The sequence below is a fragment of the Ammospiza nelsoni genome, chromosome 1 (genome assembly GCF_027579445.1).
Source record: "Ammospiza nelsoni isolate bAmmNel1 chromosome 1, bAmmNel1.pri, whole genome shotgun sequence".
Lineage (NCBI taxonomy): Eukaryota > Metazoa > Chordata > Aves > Passeriformes > Passerellidae > Ammospiza > Ammospiza nelsoni.
In genome coordinates, this window is record NC_080633.1 from 46,490,068 (window position 1) to 46,504,903 (window position 14,836).

At 45.3% G+C, this 14,836-nt stretch overlaps 1 protein-coding gene across 2 annotated transcripts in view; it reads left to right on the plus strand.

The window, feature by feature from the left end:
- LIMD1 (LIM domain containing 1) overlaps positions 1-14,383 on the plus strand; it is a 32,627-nt gene extending 18,244 nt beyond the window's left edge. Inside the window, exons 3-8 of one of the 2 annotated variants that reach the window (XM_059485434.1) lie at positions 3,543-3,610; positions 4,583-4,645; positions 5,999-6,129; positions 7,259-7,310; positions 8,000-8,068; positions 9,028-14,383. In XM_059485434.1, the coding sequence (XP_059341417.1) occupies positions 3,543-3,610; positions 4,583-4,645; positions 5,999-6,129; positions 7,259-7,310; positions 8,000-8,068; positions 9,028-9,165 (521 nt within the window). In that variant the 3' untranslated portion in view covers positions 9,166-14,383. Of the gene's footprint in view, positions 1-3,542; positions 3,611-4,582; positions 4,646-5,397; positions 5,466-5,998; positions 6,130-7,258; positions 7,311-7,999; positions 8,069-9,027 lie in introns of those variants that run through there. The other variant, XM_059485443.1, reaches the window with a different exon arrangement.
- The last annotated feature ends 453 nt before the right edge of the window (positions 14,384-14,836 follow it).

Sequence of the window (14,836 nt, forward strand, 5' to 3'; positions counted from 1 at the left end):
ATTCAGGGTGAAGCAAAAGTGAAATACAGTCAGGAGCCAGCAGCATAAGACATGTAGTAGAACAATTGATCCTGAAAGCAGCAAACACACCTTAAATATTCCTGGGTTTGTCAGAGGATATTTCATCATGATACATGTTGAAAGTAGGCATTTATCAATATGTGATTCCGTATATGCCATTTAACTTCTCAGTCCATCCTTTTGGTGAAAGTAAAACAGCATGTCCATGCTCGGATGAAACCTGTGCCAGCCTCTGCAGGCACAGTCAGAAGCCTTGCTTTTGAGAGGGCCTGGTTTAGTTCAAGGCACTGTCCCATGGCAGGGGGCTCAGTGCAGGGACAGAAGTCACTGCCACCCTGCTCTGTGCTGTGGGGCAGTCCCAGTGCTGTTCCCTTTACTGCTGTGGCTGCAGCAAGGACATGCATTTCCCAGCTCCACAGGGACAGTCCCCAGCACAGCCTCGGAAGTGAGGTCTTCCTGCATCTTGCCTTCCCAATTGTATGATGAGAAAGTGCTTCCTCATCTCAAAGAGACACTGGGGAAGTTGAGAGCAGCAGGGAAGAAATGGGCTGTGGTTGCATGAACCACTCCCACAGTGGCTGCAGTAGCACCTGGTTACTCATGGGTTTTGCTGATTTCCTTTTACATTTATACCAGAAGCCTAAAGAAAGTCATGGAGAACTAAAAATAGTTAAAATGCTTCCCTCTTATCTGACAAAAGTAATTAAATCATCCCTGTCCTGCCTCAAAGTGCTCTTGGTGTCAGCAACTCTTCAGGGACTCACGTGATACCAACAGCCAAATTATAAATCCCTTACAAAGGTTTATCCCTCTGCTGAATGAGCTTACAGCAGAAGCCCAGACATAGCATGCTGGCTGTGGCACCTTCACTGAAAGTCTGTTGCCATCAATCTTAACCTGCTAATGTCACCGTGTTAAAAATACACTGGGTGCAGAATGGCTGGTAAATGCTTTTTTTGTCACCGTGGAAGAATGATGGAAGAATGGCGTTGTGGCAGTGATCCAAACCTCATCCCTTCTGTTGGAATGTCTGCTGCTCATGCACCAGGCCTTGATCCAAAGAAGTGTTTCTCTTTGCATGGCCCCATGTGTATGTTTTTCCTTACCACTGTCAGCTTGTCTTTAAGGAGACACATTGCATGCAGGTGGAAAGTCATTTGGGCACCTGCCCGTTGCACTGAACTGGAGCCCTTGCTACCATGTAATTTAAAACCAGAGTTAAATGGTTTTGTTTGTTTTTCATTTTTGGGAGTGCCAAATCCCAGTGTTGCATTTCAATCAGTGGAAGATTTTCAGGAGTACTTCTTGCTGCATTAGCAGCATAAGTTGTTAATTTGCTTAGGACCACCCTCGACAAAGGTGATGCAAATCTCAGGTATTCCCATGCCTCTCCTGTCCCTCCTCAGAAACTGTGACTCTGGAGCTGCTGGTGAGCATGCCAGGCTTACCTGTGGACAGGCAGACACACAGGTAGGGTTATCAGGCAAATACACACCCTGGGTTATAAATCACAGAGATTACGTGTCCCAGATTAGATACTTTCTATTTTGAACTCTGGGTCCTGTTTCAGTTTCAGCAACCTTGGCAACAGAGGGTGGATGAGAAAAATCAAAGTGGGACACTTTCAGGATTGTCAGGTTTTCTTCCATGTCCTATCCAATGCCTGCATTGATGCAAGGATGGGCTGGTGCCCTGGGTCATCTCTGACCTTCAGGTTACATGGTTGTCCCTAGGAGGGAGTTGAAGAGAATGGGGGACAGTGACTGTGACAGGGACATGTGCTTTTGGCTTCTACACTGCTCCAGTAAACACAGAGCTGAGCAATGCCCACAGTTTAACCCCAAAGTTCCTGCACATGCAAACAGGGGCTTGTTCCTTGAGAAAACACACTGCCCTGTCCTCCACCTGCCCTGCTGCCTGGGACTTGGACTGGGCACTAAGGGCTGCTGATGAAATGCTGGTCTGGCTCAATTCACTAGCAAAACTTTGGAGCTTCCCTGGAGCATCTCCATTTTGGTAGGTGCTCCATCGAGACAGTTCCCAGTGCAGCATGGGGAAGTGAGCTTTTCCTGCATCTTGCCTTCCCAATTGTATGATGAGAAAGTGTTTCCTCACCTCTAAGAGACACTGGGAGCAGTCCATCCCAAAAGTGGGCAGGGAGAAGCTGAGAGCAGCAGAGGAAGAAATTGGCAGCAGGAGTTGTTTCCCAGCCTGAGGGTGCCCTCTGGCGTATGCAGAAAACTGTAACATTTGTTTCTTGAAAACCCACTTGTTTCTCGGGTTTACTTGGCTTCCTCCTTTCCCTAAAGCCTTGCAGCCAGCGTGGTTCTTCACTGAAGGCTGCCAGGTGGGTGCATACCATAAGGTGACCCCCAGTCCAGTCCCATGTGATGTTCAGATCTATGCACCCAGCAGCTGACAATCACTTTTTAAATTATGCTGGCCACATTCAGCATGTCAAGCAGGAGGCTTCTGGGCCCCAGTGTCTCAGACCCAATTTCCTTCCAGCAGTGCCTGGTATGTGTCCAAAATCAGCCTGCAGCAGGTCCTGCTCCAGCTGTGCCCAGGCAGTGCTGCTCCCCCTGCCCTGGGCTCTGTCTCCTGGCACATGCTTGGGGCTCCAGTGCAGAACCATTCCAGTGCCAGGCTTGCATTTCAAACCCTGGACTCAGTAGGGAAACCAGGCTGCTAAGAGGTAGGAGCATCTTTTTATAAACAAACAAAACCTAGCCCTTTTTTCTTGGGAGAAGTTTAGGAGTGGTGGCAGTGTGAGCAAACATTGCCATGATTACATGGAACTGAAAACAGACGGTGAATGGGAGGCATAAACATGAAAGCTGAAGTAAATACAAATCCTCTCCATATGTAGAGTCCTTTCTTGGAAAAACTGTGTCATCTTGTCTTGATTATGACATTTGGATTTATTTTTTTTTAATAGTTTCAAAGCTTTTTGTTGGCAGCTGCAGTAACAAATGTGCTGGTAGGTAGCAGAGAAGCTTGTTGAGTGCTTTGGTGTTGGAGCCTGCTGGGGCAGAGTGAGTGCTCAGGTATTGCAGTGCCTTGTCTGGCAGCTGCTGCTCATAGCAAAACAGTAGGGTCATGACATTTTAGGGAATTAAGTGTGTGTCACTCTCTGTATGCCCTTTCTTCTTTCCTCCTTGCTCCTTTCCTTGGGTGTTTTCCAGCATGAGTCAGTGCATCCTCCCTCACTCTTCCCAGAGTTACAACACATGGTAATCTGCCAGGAGATGGTCCAGGCTTGCAAAGCTCCTACTTCCTACCCAAAGGTGGGACTTCCGTCCAGATCCACCAACTGGCATTCATCAGCAGCCACCAGTGGAAGAGAGTTTGGCACGCTGGAGTCTGGGAAGACCCATGCTGGGGTTAGGTGCTCTTTTCCAGCTGTGACATATGTCCTTGGATGTCTTCATTGTTGTTTGCTTCTCAGTAGCCAGGTTTTGATCACATTTTCTCCTTGCTCTCTACTGATCTTTTTCTTATCTCTGTGTTTTTTTCCTTAGGTCGAAAGCTGAGAGGAAAAGCCTTTTATTTTGTCAATGGAAAGGTGTACTGTGAAGAAGATTTCCTGGTAAGCACTCAGTTGACTCTTGTGATGAGACCTAATGGATATCTTTCTGTTGCCCTCAATGGATTTTGTGTGAGTGTACCTAAGCATGAAGCAACACCCCAGAGCTTTTTTTTTTTTTTTTTATCTGCACCTCCCTTCTTGGCTGGTGCAGATAAAAATCCATACACCCCAGATAAAAATCCATACACTACCCCTGAGTCCTGGTAGATGAAGCCTTCCTTGAGACTTGAAAAAGTTGTATTTGCTTACTTATTGGTGAATCCTAGTGATTTCTGTCAGAGATAGGTAAGGTCATCTTTGTTCTCCTCAGTATATTCTACATAGGGTGAAAATAAAAGAATTAAATTCACCTAAAATATTTCATTTTCCAAGTGTGCATTTCCTTCATTCAGACAGATTATGTGCTGTGTCCAAGGTGCATGGACATGACAGACAGTGTCTTATTAATAGATCTCAGGAAAAACAGCAAAAAAATTGCAGTGGGCCAGACTTGATTGCTATCCTACCAGGGAGCTGGAACAATACCACTGACCTTAGAGAATCTTCAACAGAATTATAACCATGTAACCAAAGAAAAATTTGGCTTTCCAGGCCTATATATACAGATACTACAACATAAGTATGGGATAAACACAAGCAGGTTCTTGTCTTGTGGATTCATGTGGTCAAATAAGCATGTAAATAAGTCTTATTAGTAACTGCCTCATTTGCATGTGCATTTATGGTATTTATTTTTATACTTTAAATTGGACTTGGAAGTTACAGGAACTTGTACTCCTTCTGAGCCTGGGCGCTCAGAAACACATCCACACCTTTATATAACAAAAAAAGATTGGAAAATTTAGTTTTTCTGTCTAAGGAGCACAGAAAAAGAACCAATAACAAATATGCAAATAGCACTCCACAGTACACTGTTGCTTATGCTTGAGTGGCCTTGTGAAATTTTAAGTGAATTCTTTTCTGTCCTTGCAGTATTCTGGTTTCCAGCAGTCAGCTGACAGGTGTTTCATTTGTGGTCATTTGATAATGGACATGGTAAGTGATAATTGCTTTAGGAGAAAAAACTCCCACAGCTTTTTACAAGAATGCATCAAAAGAAAAATATATTCATATCCAGTGCTGTCTGTTATCATCTGGTAGTTTGCCTAGTGTGAGACTGGTATCAGAAGGAAAATCCACGGAGCCTTTTGTTGATTTTTTCAAGGAAGTGAATCTGGCACCCTAGTGTACATCATGCAGAGACACTGCTCTGCCTGTTTTCAGTGGGTGTTGAAAAGCAGAGCCTCCAGGTCTTTCATCCCTTTTTTGGACTTCTCTGGACAGTGTATTTGTAATCCTGTTGATGCTTCGTGCTCAGCAGTGTCGTGGCTCTGCAGTGCTCCCTTGCTGTGAGGCATCAGTGCAGCTCTCTCAGCCTCTCTGTCCTGCAGTCAAGCTGTGGCTTCCCATGTGTATTCTGCATTAAGTCACTTTCTCGTTGTTTTTTGTGGGTGCTGATACTCTGGGGAGCAGGTTTGACCCAGGGTGTGTGATCCAGACCTCAGTTTAGATCTGTGAAGCAGGATTAGCCTGCAGCAGGTACCATCCATTCCAGATGTGCATGGGGTGGGGAACACTCAGGGGATCAGCATTCAGTTATAGGAAGTTCAGAGGGAGACTGGTATAGCTGGTGGTGTAAGACTACAGCTGAGGCAAAGAAATTAGGAATTTCTGGTTCACAGCATGCCTCCCAACATTTTCTAATGCTTATCATTAATTATCTTTGTTTGCCTGCTTACACTGGAAAGCATTACAATTGGAAGCTGTTTCCTACTCAGAAGTCTGATCCTTCTACTGACGGACCATGGTATTCCAGGTAGTGAATTGCAGCTGTTGAGTTCAACACAGTCTGAGCTGTGTTTCCATAGTCTGTGCTAATTAGAAAGCCAGGCAAGCAAGTACAAAGCCCTTCAGTATGTAAGGAATTATGAAAACCTAGCAATAATACCAGTTTCAACTTCTCATGGGGAATATAAAAGTGTATTTCCTTTGTTCAGCTGATACATTGTGCCTTGTGATCTTGCTAAGTATTCTCTACTTGTTGACTTCAGAAATTATTTTCTTTAAATTCTGTCACTTCTATCCTTTGTCATGCTAAACACCTTGACTGAGTCTCTAAATTGTTTTAGTACCCATGCTAATAATTAATATCTCTAGAGTCAGGTGCTGTGTATTGATTTCAGCTGCCCTTTCCATCCTTGTTAACTGATTTTTCAGATGAAACAGGGGAAAAAAGACACTGCCCTGCTGATGAGTATGCAGTATTATCTGGTGTAAAGCTGTGTGTTTACTATTTTCACCTTAATTGGCTCTTGATGTGCATTTTTCCTTTCTCTTGCTCTGTTGCAGATCCTGCAGGCTCTAGGGAAATCGTATCATCCGGGCTGCTTCCGATGCGTCATCTGCAACGAGTGTCTGGACGGTGTGCCGTTCACTGTAGACTCTGAAAACAAAATCTACTGTGTCAGGGATTACCACAAGTAAGGGCAAAATAAACAGCAGTGATGTTCCAAGCAGCAAGCCTCTAATTTAGCTTTTCAGCTAGTTAGGAGAAAATAGAGACAGAGTTAGAAGTATTGAGGGTGGGACTAGATCCTAGAAATTCCTCCTCTCTCCTCTTATCCAGCTGTTGACTCTTTCGTAACTCTGATGAAGCCAAATAGCCTCTGGGTTTCAGAGGTTCTCTGCAAAGCAGAGAGAGTGAGAAATAGTGCTCCTGAAGTGTTCAGTGATGTACAAAATTAGTCTGCTTTAAGGTAAGCCTGTGAATGCCTGTGGAAATCAATGTGATTTACTTTTTGAGTTGTTGAAGGGCTGAATTAGACTTTTAAAGAACTGCCACTGAATCTGCAAAGCAAAACTTTTTGCCAGTTCTAAATTTAACAACTGATAAATCCACTTTAAAAATCACTTCTTATTTAGACAGTAAAATAAAATGGCTGTGCTCTTGGCTGGTAGTTATGGTATTAGAGCTGCACACATTTTGTGTGTCCTTCTGGCTTGCTTTGGTCCTCTCTCCATTTTCTGAGCAGGGAGAGTATTAAGTGTTGCTCAGGCAGCCCTTGGAACTCTTCTGTGTTGCGCCAAGACTAGAGTTGTTACAATCCTGTTGCCAAGATTAGTGCCATTGCATGCCATCATTATCCGGAAATAATTAATATTTCCTTGCAATTTAATTTAATTAATTATTGTGTTATAAGGCCTTAAGAAGCTGTGCAGTCATGTGGCATTTTCTCAGAATTTTTCTGCCCAGAGGCAGAAATTTTTCTCCCCACTTCTTTTAATGTACTTTTCTGGGGACAGTCCTGCTCAGTTCCTCCTCATTTTCTCTTCCAAATCTCTCAGGAGCAGCCAAGAATTTTATAAGGAAAATTTGTATTTTTTCTGGCACTAAGTGTAAGATATAAGGTCTCTTTTTGCCTGATTGAGCAACGTGTGCCAAGCATTACTTAAAATAAATGCTAAAATGAATTGATGATCTCAGGATGCAAAGTTTCCTGTGGATAAGTAATTTACAGCTGCAACTTTTCATGTTATCACTGAGAACATACAGACCTCTCTTTTTATGTCGGTCCATAACTTGCCTTCAATTTTTCATTGCTCTTCCAGAGTTTTAGCTCCAAAGTGTGCAGCGTGTGGACTTCCCATTCTGCCCTCCGAGGTGAGAGCCTTTAATTCCATATCCCTTTGGGGGAGGAGTGTCAGGCCTTGCTCTCTTTCACACTTGACCATGTGTCAAAACAAATGTGCTTGTTGATGGGGAGAGATGGTTGCTTCCTCTGGAGTGCAACCTTCTGGTCTAAGCTCATGCACTGTTCTTGAGATGTGACCCTTCTTTTGTTCACTGGTGAAGCTTATTGCTCCTCTGCCAGGCTGCTGTTTTCATCTCCTGCAGGATCATGCTGCTGCTAGTTTTATGTTCAGGGGAATTCTCCTTTATGTCAATAGATGCTGGTGGTACTCATGAATGTCCTCTGTGTGACCACTGTGGGACTAACACATTTTAATGCTTGGAGATGAATCTTAGGCAAAACTAATTTACAATGGTGAAAAATGTGATCTGTTGAAATTACCAAGTGATTCATTTGTGATTTCTGATAGCTGTTACTGTTAAACAGAGAACATTTTTACACTTCTGGTATCACATTTTAGAGGATATCTGCAGTCAGTCTGTGATGAAGCTTTACTGTAAAAATAACTGCAAGTTGCAGGATTTATTTGTGGTCTCCATCCAGCTGTCCAAATGCATTTCCTCAACATTCATTTTGTTGCAGGAAGCAATCTACAGAGTGCATGTGTCTGATCCTGCTGTAATCCTTTGTAATTTCTGCTTTGCTCCAATGCTCACAGGGGTCTGATGAGACCATTCGGGTTGTGTCCATGGACAAGGATTACCATGTGGAATGTTATCACTGCGAGGTAGGTCAGCATCTTTCTCAGGGACTGGGCACTTAATAGTCATAACTGCTGTTGTTTTTAAGATGGAAATAAATCTCCTGCCTTACAGCAGCTGAGCAATTCAAACCTTCAGTGTGAGACCCTTTCTGTCAGTGACTGAGAAGTTTCCAGATTGAGGACAAAAGTTTTTGCAGCAATGGGTTTCAGTTCTAATTTCATTTGCCATCCGTAAAGTTACGGGCAACCAGTTAATTACTGCTTTTCAAACTTGGCAGTTTATTTGTTAATGCAGGAAACATGGTGACTTAGTAAGGTCTATTGCTGCCTTCCAGAAGCCTCCAGCTCCAGATAACATCAGTGTATCTGATTTCCAAGTCAGATTGTTGAAAAATGCTACGGTGGTGACTGATCCTGCGGGGTGTAAATTACCTTCACTCTAATGGGAAATGAATGTGTCCTTGAGGCTGGAGAAAGGATGTGGCTGCACAAGAAAAAATTCCAGGAGATGCCAGCTCTTAAAAACCATTTAGTCTGTGCAGGGCTTCTCAGAAAGCTGCCTTACTTCTGCATTGAGAATTAAAATATGTAGTTGTTTTTTCTCACTGTGCTTATAATGCAGTAAAAAGAGGCCCTGACTCCACAATCTGATTTCACATCAGTACAACTGTAATGTGAAGAGGTGAATCTTACCTGACAGTGTAAGGAGACACAAGCGTATTTAAAATACAGAGGGTTGCACTTTACCACAAGATAAAGCTTATTCAATAAAACTGCTTTGAACAAATTTGTACAAGGCTGCCCATCAAAATGCCTGTGTCAGATGTTTTTCTTCTTCTGGTACATGCTGGACCTATTGGGAAGGAGCTGTTGGCTGGGTGTTGTCTGTCCTTGTCACAAAATGTCTCTCCTAGAAGCCAGACCCCAGCTGACACTGGGAGATGGGCACAAGCTCTGATAATTTGCACGGCCTCTCTTTGCAGGACTGTGGGATGGAGCTGAACGATGAAGACGGGCATCGCTGCTACCCACTGGATGAACATTTGCTTTGTCACTCCTGTCACCTGAAGCACATAGAGAATGGCACAACCCCAGCAGCTGCCTACCAGCACCACTACTAGTCACTGTGGCCAGCTTTGGGAAGCTGTGACAGAAGAGTTGTTACAGGATCCCCCTCTCCCCACCTTCAGCTGATTTCCTCTGCATGTTTTTTGCCAGTCAGCAATGTTCCTGTCAAAGGATATGAGAGATTTTTGCTGGATTCACCAAGTTTGTATGCTTGTGGGTTTCAGCTGCATCAAACCATGTCTACTTGACCAAGAATGTGGCATGTTACCTAAACTGATCAGTTTACTTTTACGTGTCTTTTTCTGCTGCCTGGAGATTCCTCTGGGCACGTTTTGGAAGATTCTTCAGTGAAAGCACAATTTGCTCTCGTGCCTATGAACTCGCATCGTGCCATGCACAATTAAAAAGCCAGAGGCCTGGCTTGCCTGCCTGCCTGCTGGGGACATCCCATCAGTCTACTGTTTCCTGAAAGCACATTTCACCAGGTTCTCTGAACCTATTAGTACCAGCTTTTTAGAGACTCTCCGTTTTTATTAATTCTTTAGGAAAACAAAAGAAAGGAGTCTATGCAAAATGGCACACTCAGACCTTTCAGTTAATTCCCTGAACTCCAGTATCAAGTCTGGCTGTAAGAGTACCAACTCTCCAAGCACCAACGAGGCAATGCTGTCTGTCAACTGGAGGCCAACATCCCATTTCAAACAGAACCAAAAACTGGAACAAGCTAGGCTAAGCTACTGCAGTGACTTGGGGCCCAGGCTTGTGTGTCAGCATGACACACAGGGGCCAGTCTGCTGTGTCAGAGTCTAAATAGTGGATCATATTTGGAAAGGAAAGGTCGGGATGCTGAAAGTGTGGACATGGGAGAAATCCACCCTCATTCTTGCTTGCAGAGCTCTGTTTGGAAAAAAGCTCTCCATACACAGACAGTTGCCTGGGTTTTCCAGTTTGGCCTCACAGCTCAGCCCTCAGTCTGGCTATTCCTTTTCATGGTGTTTACCCAGAACAAAGCCATTTCATAGTGGTGCTTATTCAGAGTTTGGGGAGTGAACTTGGGATTGTTATGAAGGCTTTGTCACGCAGGGATTTAGAGCCCAGCTCCACAACCTGAACTCAGATGTGTATGTTGGCATAAACAGATTTGCTCCTATGAATAATAACAGCTTATCTGAGCAAGGGGTTAGAGAGTTTGGCCCTTACTTTCCCTTCTGCTGAGAAAGCAGGAAGGCAAATTGTTTCTTTTCTTGACCCTCCCACTCCCCCACTCACTGCTTTATATTCAAAGCAATCTGTTCCCCTGATGTGTTACATTTCTGATAGGTGTGCCTGCAGTGCATGTTCTGTCCCTACCAAAGCTGTGCAGCCCCTCATGTACTGGTACTTTTGTTTAACAAAAAGTTCTTAATTTAAAGCCTCAGATGCAGTTGGGGATCTTAACTACTCTTTCTTTGTGTGGAAAATTAGTTAAATCCTCATGTATCTATGCTGAAGATGTAAATTTGGTTCTGACTGGCAAAGGATGGGATGACATTCTTGAAGATCTTTTCAGTGTGGAAATGACAATAAATTAGCTGAGCCATGGCAGTGGGACTCCCAAAATGTTCCCATGCTGAAAACCCATTACAGTTCAACCAAACCTCTTTTCCAATAGCAGGGACGTAGCTTGAACTTCACTTGATGTAGTCAGACAGCAACATGTGCCCATCTGGAGCAGCACAGGTGTCAGGCAGCAGCAAGTCTCTGCCTGTAAATCATCTCCCCGTGGCTGAAATGTGAAACTGCCCCAGCCTCAGAGCTTGGTGGGCCTGGCCTGGAGTTTCATGGTGCCAGCTGACCATCCAGCCCTCTGCCCCATCCAGCTGCAAGTGCCTCTGCCTGTTTGCACTGCCCTTCAGGATGGGGATGGCAGCCTGGGGCTGGAGATTGGTCCTGCCTGGGAGCCATCCAGAGCTTTGGTGCAGCTTGGGACATGAATCCCTTCAGTGAGTGACTGAAAGCTCAAGGGAGGGCACTTCAGCACTGTGAAATATATCTTCTGAGAGTTTTACCTATGATTTTAGAGGAGGTAAAATTGACTCCAAATATGTGAGCCCTCCTAGAGCCTTAAATTTAGCCTCCAGATCCTGGTTAGGAAAGGGATGGGAGCTGTAAGCAGTTCTGCATCCAAGCAGGATGGATTGAGGGCAACAACAGCCAGGGCAGATCCCATAGTGCTCTCACCCCAGTGCATCCCATCAGCTTGTGTCCTGCAGCACAGCTAGGCTGGAGCAGGGAGGGGGTGTTCCAGGTGTGACTGTGATCTCAGGACTGTCGGAAGGGACTGAGGTGGAAAATAACACCAGCTCACAATCCCTAGTAAATAATTCAAATAGTCCTGGGCAGGTGGTTCTGTGCCCTGGGCTGCTTTTTGCAGTGAAGGCAACGAGATACCAACGTGTTTTTTTGAAGTGAGCTGGAAATACCAGCCTTGGTCATCTCTTGCCTCTGAAAGACCAGCTGCTATTTAGTTCATGCTTTTGCTACCTCTTGATTTTTTAGATCAAGCCCTTGTGCACGTTTTTTGGCCTTCATTTTGTAAAGATCTGAAAACACTAGTGGGACTGGTATTTTAATTTTAAACTGCAGCTTAAACTTCTGTCTCAGCCTTGCAGCCTTCCCCAAAACCTCAACATAAGCAGGAGAGAAGGGAATGGGGAGAAGGATAATTTTCTTTCATGGAAAGCCTCAAGGGCAGCAGTTTGTGGCAAGATGTCCTGCACGAGCCCTCTTTGCATCACCGGAGTTTGGCCTCTGCTCCCACACAGTGTCTTCTTACTCCTGTCAGCCATCCTCTATCCCTCAGCACTGGGGAAATGAAGGCTGCCCTACTTCCAGTTTTAAGGTCCCCTATAAATTATTAAATGCTAACACTCTCCTTTCCTGTATTTACAAAAAGAGCTGGAAGTGACAGTGTGAAGCTCTTGAAAAAAGGAGCCTGTGATCTTGTGGTTTTGAAGCTAAAGCATCTGCTGTACTGCCCTGCACCCCTGTGTGTGCTAACTTGCACTGCTTCTGTCTCTGGGAGTTTTAATTCCTTTAAGCTCAGTATTATTTCTCCCAGGTTGTGAGTGTCTGAGTCCCTGTTGATTTTCCCCAGCTCTGCAGCTGCCTGGCAGTGTGTCTGGCACAGGGGGAGGCAGGACATCCTGCCCAGAGGGGAACCTTCTCTTCCTCCCGACCCTCCACCAGGCATCTGTGGAGCTTCAGCCCTCCCTGCCTGCCTTCAGGCAGCTCCCCCAAAGGGAGAAATAGCTCTGGAGCTGGAGGTGTGACACTTTGTGTCCTCTTCACAAGAATTTCAAAAAACATGTTAAATTCCACCTGTCTTCTGGCTGGTACACATTGGGTTTTGCTATTCACATGAATCTTGTTGCCTTTTAATTTATTAAGAAGCTATGAAAACATGCTATGAAATGTTAGTCTTGGTTCCTCCCCCAGCAAGTTCTTCTGACTGGCTTTAAAGTAAGGGACCCTCGGAAGTCCCATTGTGCTGTTAATGAGTAACTCTCATGCAAATAGTTATTCAAGTGAATTCCCTGAAGCCTGCTTTCAGGAATCAGAGCTTAAAAGATTTTTTAATTCAGATCATGTTCATTCATGATGTTAAATTTCTATTGCTTAAAACACAGAAACTCATTTAAATAGGGATTTTTGCATAAGAGCCGGGGGAAAGCCCCAGTTACAGAAGCAGCAGACATTTTTGTGTAATTTAAAGTGTAAGAAGCACCTGTGATCAAAGCATTTTGGGAAGCTGCCCTGATGTTAAAACACAGGGAACAGCAGTTTCTAACACTCTGGTAAAGAGCATTTGAAAAGATCTGTGGCTCTTCAGCTTCTGAATTTCATTTGGGGGCTTTTAAAACGTTTTCCCAGTCTTTCAAGATTTAAATGCTCTTTTATTTTTTTTTTAGATCTTTTTACTATGAAGTGAATAGCTGCTTAGTCTGTAAATGATGATGGAGTTTCATCAGCAGTCAGGTGTGATGTGGCAGCCTTGAAAGGGGGAAACTGGGCTTCCAAGAGCTGCCATGGGTCTGGCTGGCCATTCCAAAGAAAGGATTATCTTAAAAAAAACAAAAAATACCGTGTGGGCCTTGACAACTTGCTATGTTCTCACTTTTGGGGTGCTCTGTGCAGCTGTGTCCATGCACATGATGTGTGGCAGGTGCTGCCCATGGCACACCTGCCTTTCACACTGCTGTGCCCATGCCACACCTGCCTTTCACACCGCTGTGCCCATGGCACACCTGCCTTTCACACCGCTGTGCCCATGGCACACCTGCCTTTCACACCGCTGTGCCCATGCCACACCTGCCTTTCACACCGCTGTGCCCATGCCAAGTGCTTGTAGGTGCCTTTTGAGGAACTTTCTGTGCATGAATGTAATGCCACGTTGACCCAGGCCTGCCTCATCACTGGGCAATACCCCTGGAGTCAGTACCTGCAGGCAGGGAAGGGCCATGACCAGATACACTTCCCTTTCCCCCATCCTGTGAGTGCCACTGGGAGAAACTGGGAAGGGCTTTGCATCTCTCATCGTGGCACAGCATTTGTTCATTTTTCTTTTCCATTTCTGAGTCCTGCTGCTCGCTGGCTGCAGTGGCTCTGGCTGTCCTCACTGAAGCTGACTGGGCAGACATCTTCCTGCCACGAGCCCAGACAGAGCTTGGAACTGCTCACCCACCCTTTTTCATAAGAGAAGCAAAGCTTTCCTGAGCAATAAAAATCCTTTCTTCAAAGCTTTCTTCCAGGGCAGCCAGAAGTTGGTGTGGCAATGCATCTGTAACCCACTCATACACGACAGGAGATGAGAAGAAACTGTCCTCACGTGCAAATCCATGGCAGAGAGTCCTGTAGAGGCAGGAATGCCCTGTGGCCCTGGTGGAGGGATGACAGGGCTGCAGTGGCCAGCCCAGCCCTCCTCCCCACGCAGCAGGTCTGCGGAGCAGGGCCAGGCAGGGACCCAGCACACCTCCAGGCTCTGCCTTTCTGCATCCAGAAAGCAAATCCAGAGCCTGCCTAACGATACTGAATGGTACTAGTTATTTTATGTTTCCTTCAAAGCTCAGCTCCAGGAGACAGTATTTTAGGATTTGTGCTGGTGTAACTAACCTTAGCCTCCTGTGAACACAGCCCTCTTTTCCTCTGTGCTATTAAGTATTTATAAAGAATGGAGACCGGTAGCCACTGGCCTGTTGTGATTTCAGTGATTAAAGACAGTATCTTAAGCAACACTCGGAGTCAAGTCTTTCCTAAACTTAAAATGACTGTCATTGCCCAGAGTCCATGGTGGGGGGAGTTATGCTGTGAATTGATGGTTTCCCAACCTCTTCCTTATGCCTGTTCCCCCACCTCAGTGGCTGAGGGTGGGGAGAACCACCTCAGTGGGGTTCCTGGGAATTTCCAGTCCTTTGCAGGCAGCTGGTATTTGCTGCAGTTCCATTGGAGGCTGTCCTGCTCTGGCATCATTCTAGGGAGGCCCAGGTCCCAGGCTGAGGGTGTGGGGAGGGATTTGCTGCACGTGGGAGCAGGCTCTGACCCCAGCATGGGAGTGAGTCTCCTTTGCAGCATTGGTGGGGGTGGGTTCCTTGAGGGATTTGGATGGCATTCCCATGTTCCCATGGTGCCCCTGCCATCAGCTACCAGATGCCTCAGACCTGAAGACTGGATGTTGGACAAGCAGCA